Consider the following 16,176-nt stretch of genomic DNA (forward strand, 5'->3'; position numbering starts at 1 on the left):
AAATATGACCTTTTCTGACTCAAACTATTGATTCTAATCACCTTGTAATTAATGGCAACATTATTTGCCCTCTAACTCATAACTACTCATCATAATAGTTTGATGCAATCAACAGAATAGCTACAATACACCGAGTTTGGTAAGAATGTCTAGACAATTGAGTTACTCAAGCATTTTCCTTGTAGAATTTCGATAGTCTAGTTAGCAATTAATGCTCTCTTTTCCATCTGTCTCAGTGTCATTTTCTCATTAATTGTTACCTGGTAATAGAATGTCATATAACACTCTAGGCTAATATTTTCAGCAATAGATATGCGCATGGCATTAAAAAAGAATCTGATAGTCAATAATGGTTACAAAACACAATTAAACGTGTTTGTGGTCAAGCCTGATTGGCTCTGAATGTGCCAACCAACTTGTAGGCTCCCCGCCGTAGCCACTCTTGCGTGCTACATTAATTTCAGGGAAAGTTATCAGTGCCACAAGGGTCAAGTCTAGACTATATATACATGCAGATGAATGTGAGACTCGCACATGTAACATTGGCCAGCATAAGAGCTGCTTTATATTTTTAACGATTCCTTCTTGGGGAAACTTATATCGCGATCTTTTAAATATGAAAGGTGGAATTACTTTTGTACTTACAGTGACAATCCTTCTACACATTGGTGAGTAGATTTTTTAGTCAGTAAGAAGGTTTATGTAATAACAAATGTGTCAGCAGAAAACCTCAGAACAGTTCTACAGAGAACAGGAAGTGAACAATTGATAGCTCAGTCGATCCATTCTTGAATTTCAAGAATTACTTCACTACACGCATGTATGTTTTTAAGGTTGGGATACTTAGCTTAGTTCAATGATAAGCCTCACAATAGATTAATGAGGCTAGATAAAAGCATGATTTAGCTAAAGGACTAGCTCGGTTTGTGTCTACAAAGGCAGACAGAACACCTAGCTGCTATTTTGACTTTTAGTTTTGGTAGGAAACTTGATTTATTTTTGTCGTAACAGAGTCTTCTATAAAAAAGTTTCAATAAGACACAGTGTGTGTATAACAACTAGACAAACACACTACATGGCCTAAACTCTTGTCTCCTACCAATCTTATCACTCACCATAGAAGACCCATAGTGGCTTTGCTTTTCCTGCTTCCTTTACTGAAATCTCAAACTAAGAGGAAATTCCACTAATTCATGTCAGCTTTCAAGTAACCTACTAGTAAGTGAGATCAATATATGTGCACCTAAGCAAGTCCTCATCAAGTAATGTTTCTCATTAAATTACCTCACTAAGAAGTTTTTGATTATTAGGTTATATCTACAACACTGACTTACAGAGAACTGAGCAGAAGGATGTAACATAATTCGGGCAGTTGTGACTCATGCTATAGCAAAGTTGAACGCCTTCGGCTGACGTATTCCAGTTACATAACACTTTGAAGGATAGCAATCATGTTAATACTCTGCATAGCCTGGGGCAATAGCTTTTGAACCAACCGCATTTGATTTAATTACTTAGCTGAAGACAATTGTGGCTTCTAAACGGCCGCCGCGTGTGCACTAAGTACTTGTGTTCTTCCGTGATGATCAATAGTGGGTTTCTTCCAGCCTTTGATTATTACGCTACTTCCTTTCTTGTTGGAGAGGAAAGAGGACTATTAAAAATGGCTGTCTAATGTTGGTCAAATGGAAGACCACCAACATAGTGTAACTAAGAACTACTAAAGCGCAGCACTGATAGGTTGGCATGATAAACTCACTTGAGACAGCTATCAGTGGCGAGTTTATACAGTAGCACTAACCATGTTTTCCATTTATTAATACACAGATGTTTAAATCGTTTATTTATGTAACGGGTATAATTTTTTTACCAAAAATGGTGGCTGTACGCTTAATGATTTTAAGCAATAGTATTCAAGGCACTACTAAAAGGCACTTCAAGAAATTTAAAGTCTCTACATTCTGGGTTGAGTCAGTGTAGAAGGCTTGTCACCAATTTATCAGCAACTTGGTGTTTCAGTGCATTGGTCCAAATCGGCAAATACCAAGTTTGCTGTCAATCATTAGTGTCACCATGCTTTATAGGAAGTCATTACAAATTAACACATCCCCTTATCTATATTTTGATTTGATTCATTTCTCAATGAACTTGCGAATAGTTTCTTGACTTCATATATCTTTGAATGTAAGTACACTCAACTGCCACTCCAAAAGTTTGAGGTTGTTGACTAAGCAAGAAAGAATTATTTTGTTTTTGACAGATAATTGTTTTATCAAACTCATCAGCCCTTACTAGCGGTAGTAAAATAATCTTTCTCACAAACAATATTCTGTCTATCTCTTTCAGTCGAAGCTGCAACACGAATACGAAAAACGGCGAGCCAATTTAACAGCAGTTTAAACACCGGACAACTTTCAGATGAAATACTGGCGACACAGTTGGCTGCTGCCTCCGATGCGTCATATAGCCTTACGAATGACAACAATCGAGGTACTGAAATGATGCTATTTTACTATAAACAATATACGTAGTGCGTACAGCTTCACACCAGCTCACTTATTACTGAAGAAAATCATACATATATGTAGATCTATGATATTTCCGTTTATGAAAAATGTTATAACTACATGCAAATGAGAATATTACAAAACGCTGATCAGGTGCACTCCATGCCTTTCTAATTTTGCCTGATTCTTTTCTTCAGCTGTCTTAAGTTCTGGATTTGTCCTCCGCATTCCTTTTGCTCAGTACGCCGGTTCATAATTGAATTAATGCATTCCTAGGAAATCCTAGTGGAAGACGCCTTGATACAATGCCTCCGGAGCCGTCTGTGGTTAACTTGACTGCAGAGGAAGTGGCCAACCGATACCCCTGGATCATAAATCCACAAGCCAGTAAGTACCTCATGATAATTATATGCTGCCATCCGCTACATATATCATAATGCAGAGGGTAACATATGTGCTGAGCCAATGTTTACCAATTCTAGAGCAGTTGGTTTTTGAGCAAGGCTGGGCCATGTTGAGAAAAGTCTGAGGTATGCGGGTCGCAATTGCTTGGGTAAGAGGAGTTAACTCTATAGTATAGCATTAACAGTTGGTCATAAATACACATCGCAAACTATTTTATAAAACATCGTTTTTGCCCTCTGGTTACCTGAAAATTTAAAGGACGTCTGTCTATGAAGTTGTTTGGCTTGCATAGACATAGGAAGGGGTTTTTATAGCAAAAATAAGCTGCCAGCTTGATCCAATATAGAGAATACGTGAGTGATTGCAAAGCTCCAGCCTACAAAATAAGCATGTCAGAGATGAAAATAAAAAAGTAGTTTTATGAAAACATTTACTACAAAAGGATAAGTCCTCTACTAACATCGAGTTGTTTGTAACAAAATTGACTCCACAAAATCCGGTTGGGATGTAGCAATGAAAAGAAACGTTTTACAAATCAGTATATTAAAACTGCACAATTGTACACTTTGACTGGCCTGCCTATGTATCAGTGTAATAGTGAGTAGCTTATACCTAGTAATAGAATATTCACCCGCTATTTCACATCTTCCCATTTAGGGTACGAGTTGCTTGTGACTTGAAAATATCTGGATCTTTCTTCAGAAAAAGATTACCAGTTTTACTAAAGAAAAAACACAAACTCATAACTTCTACATTTGCGCTCATTACAATAATTTAAATCCTGGAAAAATAACACAATATTTTTTTTGTTGCTTCTAGTAATAGACGCAGTAAATCCTGTGCCAGAGGTTGTGCAACCTGAATCTGTGACAATTATTGATGGAGACATCCACAATCGGGTGTCACCGGAAGGTGGTCAAGTCAAAAAGACAAAATTCAACAACCCGTCACATCTACGAGATCTGCTGACAGGACTCAACCAAGATAACTATGATTTTGTAGTCACTCAAGGAATTCCTAAAGACAATGAAACTTACAAGGTTTGTGCAATTTGTTTTTGACTTCTCAGTTATCCTGTTAACATCTTTGTTACTCTTTTAGAAAACTGCAAACTACATTCGCTCTTTTATCGTAGGTACGCATGAATCAAAAATGGCGAGGTCTCAAGATTTATGAAACATCCTTGGTTCTGGATCAAGAAAGCAACAGCAATTTGATCCTTGAGAGTACAGAAGGAGAGTACCTGTCTGGAATTGAGGATGATATTTACTCTGAGTTGCCATCATTTTCTGAGGACGAAGCGTTACTGATCGCTCTCACCCATAACACAGACCAATTAGCAGAAATACAACATGTAAGACATGCATAGACATTAGCTCTGAGACTTAGTTTCATTGCTCCACTTCACTCTTGTCAACTGAAATTCATAAATGATCCAAAAGCAAGTAAATATTTGTATATAATGAGTAGGCTACCAATTTCAGATTCCCTCAATTGTGTACTCTACAACTATACTGTTCATATTTTTAGTCTTTTATTTCTACTGTATGCATATTGATGACTACCCTATTTACATTGATATAAGTTGTTTTCAAAAGGCTCCTATATCGTATGAAGTTCTAGTCAATAACTTTGTGTTGTACCCAGGCTCCACAATATCCACTAAACTATACGGATAGGACAGCTTGTATAAATACTTTTGCCTACAGTGTATCTGTCTATACTTCATGAAGTGTATACATGTATGTATACACATCATGATATATATACACTTTATGATATATATATACACTTCATGATATATATTATGATATATACTTCATGATATATACATGTATGTATACATGTATGTATACACTTCATGATATATATATATTTTATAATATATACTTTATGATATATATATTTTATGATATATACTTTATAATATATATATTTTATGATATATACTTTATGATATATATATACACTTTATGATATATATATACACTTCATGATATATATATATATATTTTATGATATATACTTTAAAGATATATATATTTTATAATATATACTTTATGATATATATATTTTATAATATATACTTTATGATATATATATTTTATGATATATACTTTATGATATATATATTTTATAATATATACTTTATGATATATATTTTATAATATATGCTTTATTATATATACATTTTATAATATGTACTTGATGATATATGTATTTTAAAATATATACTTTTTGATATATATATTTTATAATATATACTTTATGATACATATATTTTATAATATATACTTTATGATATATACTTTATGATATATATATATTTTATAATATATACTTTATGATATATACTTTATGATATATATATATTTTATAATATATACTTTATGATATATACTTTATAATATATATATAAGTATAAATAGTTGGTTGTCCTACGTTTATATTTAAAAGTAGTTCTATGAGTAAAAATAAATAAGATAAGGTGAGATTCAAAGCTACAAAAGAACTCTACACTAATAGTAATAAAGGGAGTAACTGTTTAGACTAAAACTTATACTGTCGAGAAGAAAACTTGAACTTACCAGGTAGGTTTTAGTTTATATATATGCACACACACGCGTGCGCCCACGCGCGCATCCGTACACATATCCAATTCTGCTATAATAGGATATACATGTATATATCCCATAGATATATATATTTATATATATATATAGATTTATATATATATAAATATATATATATATTTAGATATATATATTTATATATATGCCTGTATATATATGAAGACCTCAACGGGAGAACGATCGATATCATATGTATATATTATATATAGTGATATATATTATATATCACTAAGGCGCGTGTGACTATCGCTAAAAATTTTCTTTTCAGCAATCCGTCGAGTTACTGGTCGATACAATTGGAGAGACAGCAGTTCTTGCTTACAAGGTTAACTACTACGTGGCAAACACAACTACAAATGAAATTGCTAGAGATCTGTCCAGTTCAACCGAGGAGCCAGCGCAGCTGTCATATAGGGAATGTGTACAGGCTTGCAGAAGAGGCAGGCATTATCGACGCTGCCGAAAGACCTGTGAGTCATCGAGTCAAAGTAAGAGAATATATGTTAACTCCAATAAAAATTTATGCAAAACAAACAACAATGGTTGCAGACTGAAAAGATTGGAACCATCACCAGTCGTATGTGTTTCTTTGCTGTAGGCTCTGGCAGTCAGGAGACGCCTGTATTGTCTGAGCCGGAAGTACACCAAGTAAGCAAACGGCAATGGGTATTTGTGAATGCTCACACCAGAGTGGTAAGTAGCCAGCAAGAGTAACTCTGCTTTTGTTTGAAAACTTCACCCGTGCCATTCTCTGGCAGCAGTGTGCTCTCTGGCAGCAGTGTGCTCTCTGGCAGCAGTGTGCTATCTGGCAGTAGTGTGCTCTCTGGTAACAGTGTGCTCTCTGGCAGCAGTGTGCTCTCTGGCAGCAGTGTGCTCTCTGGTAGCAGTGTGCTCTATGGCAGCCGTGTGCTAAGTAAAATCGGTTCTTAGACACTCACATATCTGTTCGATTAGTGATTTATAGGATGTAAACATCCTTGGTGTGATTCCCATAGATTTGCACCATTTATGTCCAGTTATGCAGCATCATGTCTCATGATATCATGTGGTCTCCTTTCACTCATCATACCATGTGGTCTCCTCTCACTCATGATATCATGTAGTCTCTTCTCACTCATGATACCATGAGGCCTGCTCTCATAATTGTAATTTTGTAATAAACCACACAGGTGTATAAAAGTTGGGATGGACTGGCTAGCATGCAAAGACCAACAAGAGTTTCTCTCAAAACAGGAAACCCTAAATATGGCATCAAGGTAGGGAACCATGATTCCGTTAACAACACATTCATATGACATTAGTACAGATAGACACAGGCAATATACTGCCATCTCATGTAACCACCATCCAGGGAAGGTCCTGCATATTTCACTCTTGCTATGATGATATTATTCTCCATCAAGGCGCATAGAATAAACTGCATGCTGGGCATTGTCGATATAATCATATGTAAAAATATACTAACAATAGATTAAAGAGCGTAGCTGTGCCAAATGTATACTTTCTGAAAAGCGTTTTTTTCTATCCATTTTCTGTTCAACCCTTCGATTACTAGCGCTTTCAGAATTCATAATGTTAACAGAAATGTCTGCTTCTCTAGGACTATACAGAACTCGTGTATAAGGACACAAGCACTGAGCAGTGCTACTACCGTAAGCCCCTCAGTGGCGGAAGTGTCTTGAGGGTGAGTTGAAAGTCCTGTAATGTTGTCTGTTGGCACAAAGTTATCTAAAGTCACCGTAGAGTAGCACTTAAATGCTCACCCGTATACCGAAGTGGCTATGGCAATACAGTTACGACCAAACTGGTTTTCATATGACAGCTTATATTAAAGTATTCTCTCACTTATCAAAAACCTTTAAAACCATTAAAATTGAGCAATTTGAATTCACGAGACATGAATTCTACTACATTACTGAGTTGAAAAACCATCAAACGGAAGAAAAACATTTTGCGAAGTTATCACTCATTCTATTGATTTAAGCATGACTCTTTACCTTCCGGTGCAAGGAACTAGGATACATAAAAGTTGAGGACAATTTATACTGACAACTTTGAATTTTTAACAGAGAAAAAAGAAGAGAACACTTGCTATTCGTAGCCAAAGAATTTTTTTAGTTCACTTATGCATTCCTTGGAAGCGACCATGGTTTATATGAATATTTTATTGGCTGTCGTCCAACTAGCATCTGGTGTGTTTACATACATGCATAATGTTTATGTGATGTTGAAGGTGTTCGACCAGAACTCTGCCAGCATGGTAGATGGTGAGATGTTTGCTTGCAATGAAGCAGTTCTTGAAGCTTATGATTCAACGAATGGGGCAGCAAGTCCCAGAAACTCAGCCTACAAATGGGCTAGTGAGGTTATTAACTTCTACAAACAAACTGCAAGCAGCAATTGGAACTTTGATGTGAGTTTCTGTTGGTAGTACGATTGTCCTCTTTATATTAGCTTCATATTTGTAGCCATACCTAAATAAACAGTTCCTTTACCATCACCGTTCGTAATCACAACCTTTAGTTATTGAAGCTGCAGATTGGTCACCCTTCAAACAGCGTATGTCTTCCTAGATAAAGCTAATCATGGCTATCTTGATAGGTTAAATTCATACAAATACGAAGAAAGTTTAATTTTAGTTTCAAGTCTGTTTGAGTAATAGCTTCTCAAGTACACACATGTTGCAGATTTGCAGATTGCATTGATCTATGCAAATATGGTTTTTAGGTGAACATAGAGATCCACCACTATGGCTCAAGGGCAGTATGGAATGGATGGTCAATACAGCTGGGAGATGGAGATGTGTAAGTTCTCCTAATCAATATGAAACATGCAGATATGTATGACTCGTCAGGCTGAGAACATGCAGATATGTATGACTCGTTAGGCTGAGAACATGCAGTTATGTATGACTGGTTAGGCTGAGAACATGCAGATATGTATGACTTGTTAGGCTGAGAACATGCAGATATGTATGACTCGTTAGGCTGAGAACATGCAGATATGTATGACTGGTTAGGCTGAGAACATGCAGATATGTATGACTTGTTAAGCTGAGAACATGCAGACATGTATGACTCGTTAGGCTGAGAACATACAGATATGTACATGTATGACTGGTTAGGCTGAGTCTAGTTATCACTATCATATGGAATCAATCATGTATTGTAGGTGGTTCTATCCTATGGCAACCCCTGACATCATAGCGCATGAGATGGGACACGCCTACACCGATTACAATTCTCACCTGGAATATTACTCCCAGTCTGGCTGCATTAATGAAGCCTATGCTGATATTCTTGGTAAGTGTCACACTACCTTTCACTTCTTCTCCTTACATGCATTAGCCGTCTTAAATAGGTTAAAGTCCACCAACTCATCTGACTCATCTGACATCTGACATTTTTATTTGTACAAGACCAATTCATCACGCCTTATGAAGCTCAGTTTAGCCTCTGTTCTGGCTTTTGACAGTAATCTTGTCACTTGAAAAGCTCTGACCAGCTGTGATGTCCAGTTGGCAGCCTTTGACTAGCGATTTTCCATTTACAGTGACGATCGAAAAACTTTGAGCGAGCTTGCGAAAAAATAACTTTCACCAGCGAAAAAGTACATTTATATATCATTATCTTTGCTAATTTTTATTAAAGGTATAGATAAGGCAACTATATGTTTTTGAAATTTTTAGAAATTACCCTATCTGATTCTGGCAAGTATTTTGTCCTTAGGTTGTGATCTACATATGATATTGCCCTGTAAGTCTGGACCCAAAGTAGATATATCCCAATTTTTATTTATGCATATTTATACATGATTGCAAGCTGAATGTCTATTTTATTCTTTGAAACTTGTCACTTTTCACTGAATTTAAAAAAACATTTATCCTATCATTTCAACTGCTTCCACATTCATCACATAGATCTAAAATTAATTCATTTTAAGACTCAATACTAAAATATGTTCTTAGAATAATTTAGTTTTCAATGAGCTTCCCTTTGGTTTTCTGAATTACAAATCTATTTATAATTTTTGCATAGATTTTTTATTCACCTCTTTTGCTTGATAAATATATCGTTTTGGCATAGAAAAAGTGTGCATCACTGTTTAAAAGTTGTGTGTTCGTACTACTTTTAGCTTCTGCTTTCATGGATTCCTTCTTTGGATACACGGCAGATTTGGTCTACCTCATTGGCCACCTCAATGTCAAATCTGCTGGGCCAAACCGTGACCTTTGTGATCCCCGCAATAGCAATCTCATTTTTTACGATGAGAAGAGGCCGATTATAAGTGAGTCAGTTTTGCATTTTTCTCAGCAGTCTGTCATCTCATACTGTATGAATACAAATTCAAAACTTGTTCTTTTGTGGCTTTTGTAAACTAGCGTCACGGTTACAATTTTCTTATGGTTGCTCTATCATGACTGGTTGTAGTTAGTGCACTGGACTACACTCAATACACCGGCATACATAACTGCAGTGCTCTCTACAGCAAAGCCTTTTGCAATCTCAGCAAAACTTCAGGATGGAATATAGAACAAGCCTTCAAGGTCAGTCTACAGCAGACATATCAAATTAAGTTGCAAATTTAATTTGCAGTTGATTTTGACACCAATTTAAATAACACTTTTGATTTGCAGTTAAATCCGGAAACTCATTTCAAAACATCCTATTCCCTTCAGTCTAAGGCGGCATCTGTTGACCATACCACATTCTGTTCTTGTTAATTTAGTAGCAAATACAGTGTTTGGTCAATATTGCCAAGGCTTTAACTTCATTCAACAAGTATGGTCTGTTTTCTTAGGTATTCAACGCAGCCAACACAGTCTACTGGACACCTAAGGAGACGCTACAATCAGGCGCCTGCGGTGTGCGCAAAGCTGCATTCGATTTGAAGAATACAAATCAAGCAATGAAAGATGTAGATCTCGCTTTCGCTGATGTGGACATAGCCTGCAATGATGGCTCGAATGTATGACATAGAAGTGGGGCGGCCTGAACGACTATCACTCATTCCTTATTCCTGATGATGACAATCAAAAAACTCATCTCACCAAAATGCAAAAGTTTTGCTTCTATCATTTTTATATTGACTCACCAGCAGCAGTGAGATTTATGTATACTTCACTCCATTATTTGGAGTATTGAAATATATATTTGGTATGAAATTGATTCTACGGTTGAACGTAAGATGCTATTATATTTTCAGTAGTCTAAAGCAAGCGGTAGACCTGATCAAAAAATCAAAATTTTCAATAAATTACGATAACATAACTTATATTGGTGCCTTTACAAAAGTTGTTGAGTCATTTACCATCTGAATTCGTAAAGCTTTTGTACCTGAAGAATTGAATTGATCCTTGACATTATGAGTTTCGCCTTTCGAAAAGCTCTGAAAGATGAAATGTTTGTTATATTTTTGGTTAGCCAAGTCTCAAACGCTTATTGCTTGAGACTAAAGATATAGTTGCGAACTTGCACCAGAACATAGTTAAATATGGACTTTTACTATTCCACTGGTACCAACATGGTACTGGTAGCAATAAATATTAGTGAAAGTTTAGTTAGACAAATAATGCGACCAGCTCATAACTTTACTGCCATAAAAAAGGTTAGCAAAAATAACAAAGAAAAGCAGCTCATATCATTAATTACTTTGGTTATGCTTCATGATCTAAAAAAACATCAGGTTTATTTTGTTATGCACTTAAAGCAATAGACTCAGGCAAAAAAGTGATACATGGTAGTTTGCACAAGGTTATACATAATTTTTGAAAGAAAAGCATACACTTCTATTCTATTAATAAGATTTCATAAAGCAGCCTGAAACTCTTGAGCCTGTTATTTGAAAGTCAATCCTGACTCTAAGCAATGGCTGCCAGCAGTTTATCGTGCATATTCTGAACAGGTTTGTTATCATTTGCTTGCCATGCATAAATGTTAGACTGTTTCATGTATAAAGAAAAAATGTGAGATATCATTTCATCAGCATTCAGTGAGAATAATGGCTTTAAGAAAATTTCACAAGTCAAGTTTTTTTGACGCTCAGTTGTATCTGAAGGCCTATGATTGTGAATTTGTCTAAAAACCCTGGTATCTTGAAGAGAATGTGAAGTAAGCAGTTTAAAGTAAATTGAGCCATTCAAGTCCGACATTGCAGCATCAAGTTATTGACTCCCGGTCCTAAATCATCATGGTAAGGACACCTGTTGACACTCGAGACTGGTGTTGAGATATGTTGATACCTTTAAAGAGTATGACTAGTGGTGAGACATGCTGACACTTGAGAGAAGTGTCATGAGTATTGAGACATGCAGACATTTGAGAGAAGTGTCACAAGTATTGAAATACGCTGACACTTGAGAGAAGTGTCACTAGTATTGAGACATGCTGACACCTTAGAGAAGTATCACTATTGCTGAGACATGCTGACACTTGACAGAAGTGTCATGAGTATTGAGATGTGCTGACACTTGAGAAAAGTGTCACAAGCATTGAGATATGCTGACACTTGAAAGAACTGCCACTAGTATTGAGATATGCTGATACTTGAAAGAAGTGTCACCAGTGCTATGACATGCAGACAATGACATTGCTAGCAGAACATTTTAATAAATATGATTTATTATATTAGATTTTCTAAATGTAAGGTGATAAATAGAAGATGTGTGATCAAAGATTCTGAGTATAGTTGTACTTATTGATTCAACTGCTCTATAGGTAGCTACACACCATAGTTGAGACATTGTATGTTGTTAATAGGTATCCTTAATATGTCATTTGGCATTACCGGTGTATCATTATATATTTAGTTTAGAATAATTTACTCCTTCCTCTGAATTCCTATGCAGTCGTATTGGTTCGACTCTGATTGTGCAACATGGCACATGTGATCACTAACCTACATGTATGTCATGACATTTACAAAGTTGTTTTTGAGTTTTATTAATAGGTCATGTTGTAAGTTCCATTACCAGATTATGCTGGAAGTTTTCTCCCGAGGTCAAGCTGTAAGTTGTATCACTAGGCCAAGCTGTGAGTTTCGTTACCAGGTCATGCTAGAAGTTTCATTACCAGGTCATGCTAGAAGTTTCATTACCATGTCATGCTGGAGGTTTCATTGCCAGGTCATGCTGGAAGTTTCATTATCAGGTTATGCTGTAAAATTTATTATTATTTCAAGCTGTAAGTTTTATTGGGTTATGTTGTGGGTTTCATGACACAATGAAGATTTTTGGCGTTGTTGTCTAAGTCCACAATTAGTCTCGTCTCTAAACTGTTGTTATAGTTGGTACATGAACTAGCTTTTCTGTTACTCAGTAACTTATGAGCACCAGTAACACTCTTTGGTACTCTACATCTGAAAGCATTCCATTCATCTTAAAGCCCACTGCTGTCCTCCGTAAGTCCTTAAAACTATGCACTAAACAGGGCGGTAAAAGAGGAAAAAATGAATGATCCTCTGCCAATTGTACCACCCCGAGATGCATTGCCATTGCAAGTGTCTTTAGTAACATTGCATTGTGCAGCATGCAGCATCTCATAGCATCTCCTGTGACACGTGTCAGTTCTAACAAGGTTAAGGATTTCACTCCCAGTCTACTTATCTTGCAGACAGTTGGTTTGAATCCTGGCTGGAGAAAAGCCTGCTGGTTTATTCTAGATCTGAGCAATCATTTAGCCATAAGTATTATATGATAGGCGCGATGGTGTCATATTGTCGTAACAATATGTTCTTTGATGTGTTATTTCAGGATATAATAAAAATCTTCTGGATATCTGCTAAATTTAAATGAGCAACTCATTACTGTAGCTTTAGTTTCAGTGTGGTTGTTGTAGAACATGACTCAAAGGTTTGTGGGAATGTCTCATCTTAGCATAATTAAGTCTACTTTACATTCTTAGCAAGTTTTTATTTTTTTGGATCTGTAGTAACATATCTCTCTTTTCTGCTATAAATCGCTAGATGCTCTACATTGTTTTTTGTATTTCATGAAAGTGTCTGATCTTTGTTGCCTGGTGGTACACGATACTTGAGAACTCAAGTATATTGTTATATTATATTATATGTTATATTATATTAGTTATCATATTATAATACCTAGTAGGGTTGTAATGCTCATGACGCAAATTAAAACTAGATAGTCCTACTAATGCATTAACAAGTCAAAACCAAGTAAACACCTGTGATCAAACTTCTTGCCAATCATTATGCTTTCCAACTCATCAAGGAACCGATCAGTTTTAACTAATGTTGCAGCCAATAAAACAACTACGTTGTCACAAAAACTAAAGAGTGGTTGAAAGCGTGCCAAATCCGCGATAGCACTAGTCATGTTAAACAATTGTTAGCAAATCATGTTAACCGATAAAACACTTCCTTGATTAACGATTACTGAAACTCATAAATAAAAAAATTTCACTCTTTCCTCATGGGGTGTAATGATCTTATCCCATTGGCTGTCATAACTGAATAATCGGCTGAAAGTTAGCTGATTGGCTGTCGAAGAACTTTTTTGGATTTATCAGTTTGTTTGGCAAAGTCTTGTCAATATTTTTTTAGATTACTGGAGTGAATCAACCTATAAACATGCAAACTATTGACAGTATTGAGTAAGACCATGCGGGTTCTGAGGTAATCAAAATATTTGAGTAGTACCACATGCAATTATGCATACAAGCTTGGTGAGAAGGTGATTAGAAGCCTGTTTAGTAGATACACAATTATTGTGTATCTACTAGACTGGTAAATATAATTTCATGCAATAAGTACCTAAGTCATCTTGTTGAAATTTCTGATAAAAGTACTTAATTCTATGCTTTTTGTGAAAAGTACCTAAGTCCAAATAAAAATATTGTTTTTTATCCAAAATACTGAATGATACATGATCATGCCTTCTGCCTTTTGTACCTAGACTAGTTAGGAGTCCTTGCACAGAAATTTTAGTATTCGTGATGAATATTTTGATTTTAATCATCATTTGAAAATCTGAATGTGATTATCTCAGAATCTATTTAATGTGACTTAAGGACTTTTAGCACTGAGGTCTTCAATTATGTAACTACTTCTTTTCTACAATAAATTAAGAAGAAACTACGTAATTATATGAAAATCATTTTGCTTGAATTTTGAGTTTTTTAAAAGGTGTTTGATGTTGATAATGAGAAGAATATTTTATTACAAATACAAAAGTTAGTAGTATAATGCATACAACGCAAACTCACCTACTCAAAGTTGTAAAAATCTTAATAGCAGAATCCTCAGGCAAATGATGAATGTTTTCAGACATACTGTGTTTTGTTTTTTAGCTTTTATCTTTATTTACCAGCTCTTCTGTTTTTATTTAGCCGGATATAAGCTTTTTCATGAGATTGGCTGTGAGAAGTAGAGTTTAACTACTTGATGAACAGAACAAGCGGAATAACGTTAGCACAACTCTCAGTACCTAATTTGACTACGCTGTATAGTTGAATCAGATAGTACAAGGTGACAAATAATGCTATGAGAAAAGTATCTATAGAAACCACTAGTTTAGCGCATAGCTAACAATAAGGCTCAGATTTGGCTAAAATACCTCTGCAAGCTATAGCTATAAGGTGGAAGGGTATCCCAAAAATACAAGGTAGGGTAACATCGTAAGGCAGAGGCTGTCATATCAAGATTACACAAATTTCTTTGTATGTTTAAATTGCTAAACGCAGAGCAAAGCAGCTGTAGTTTTTATGATTTTCCTTATACCCAGTCATTTTAATATAATAATTTTGAACTCTTTTAGCATTATGATAAGCAACAGAGTATGTCAAGAGTGGACAACTCCCTTGTATGCTTCATAAAAATTAAAGCATATTGATTTTACCATCCATTTCTTACCTCTTCAACCTTCAAATGTTAAGAAAGAACCATGTATACGCTTTTTTGGAACTGCATTGGGTAGATAACAACTTTAACAAAATCGGTCAGCTTTGAGTTGGCTTGTAAGGATTAATTTTGTGGTTGGGTATTTTAATAAAACTACCTGCTAAACATATTATATGATATTATTCTAGAATGAACAGACATTCATATAATATTGTGAACCTGTATTTAGTGATCTTTATGTGGAGTTGTCTACCCAAGCAAAGTTGCTAAAACTAAAGGTTACTTTTGAAGCATTGAATATGTTATATGAATATTTTTTATGTGTTTTTGGATGGTTGTAAATGCGTAATTATTTGCTATGTGCAGTTTTATTGAAAATTATGAAACATACTTTTAATGTAAGTAACACTTACTGCACCCATAAAAATGTACGATTATTAAGTGCTATCTTTAAACTAACATTATGCATATACGAGTTATTATAACTCATATTTCATGCATAGGTATATGAAGGTAAAGTCAAACAATTTGCTACTTTCACTGAACCAAATTTAAAGTTTATTTTATAGTTTTACACTGCTCTATTAAAGTCTCTATATTCTCTGTAAATGCAATCAGAGAACTATAATAGTATTCCGATGTTGCATGAAAAATTTAACATAGATCTTGTTTATATTATATGCCAAAGACCACCTCATAGGCATAGGCAGCCATAGTTATAAAATACATACACTGAGGCTCTAATTAGTTATCAAAATAGTGTTAAAAAGCTTGAA

The 16,176-nt window shown here is 35.1% G+C and overlaps 1 protein-coding gene across 1 annotated transcript; it reads left to right on the forward strand.

The window, feature by feature from the left end:
* The first annotated feature begins 547 nt into the window (after positions 1-547).
* On the forward strand, positions 548-10,709 carry LOC137406325 (hemagglutinin/proteinase-like). The gene is made up of 15 exons (XM_068092893.1): positions 548-668; positions 2,347-2,490; positions 2,784-2,894; positions 3,732-3,952; positions 4,048-4,266; positions 5,814-6,033; positions 6,144-6,238; positions 6,715-6,801; positions 7,146-7,229; positions 7,779-7,958; positions 8,273-8,349; positions 8,717-8,847; positions 9,680-9,832; positions 9,976-10,091; positions 10,346-10,709. Exons 1-15 carry the CDS (start codon positions 617-619, stop codon positions 10,517-10,519), a joined length of 2,064 nt encoding a protein of 687 aa, XP_067948994.1. The 5' UTR covers positions 548-616; the 3' UTR covers positions 10,520-10,709.
* The last annotated feature ends 5,467 nt before the right edge of the window (positions 10,710-16,176 follow it).

Source organism: Watersipora subatra, chromosome 1 (assembly GCF_963576615.1).
Source record: "Watersipora subatra chromosome 1, tzWatSuba1.1, whole genome shotgun sequence".
Lineage (NCBI taxonomy): Eukaryota > Metazoa > Bryozoa > Gymnolaemata > Cheilostomatida > Watersiporidae > Watersipora > Watersipora subatra.

Bases quoted from the DNA above. Each gene is read 5' to 3' on its own strand.
- LOC137406325 (XM_068092893.1), top strand. From the start codon at position 617: ATGAAAGGTGGAATTACTTTTGTACTTACAGTGACAATCCTTCTACAC. The intron at 4,267-5,813 runs GTAAGACATGCA...TTTTCTTTTCAG, and splicing joins AATTAGCAGAAATACAACAT to CAATCCGTCGAGTTACTGGT. The intron at 7,959-8,272 runs GTGAGTTTCTGT...TATGGTTTTTAG, and splicing joins GCAGCAATTGGAACTTTGAT to GTGAACATAGAGATCCACCA.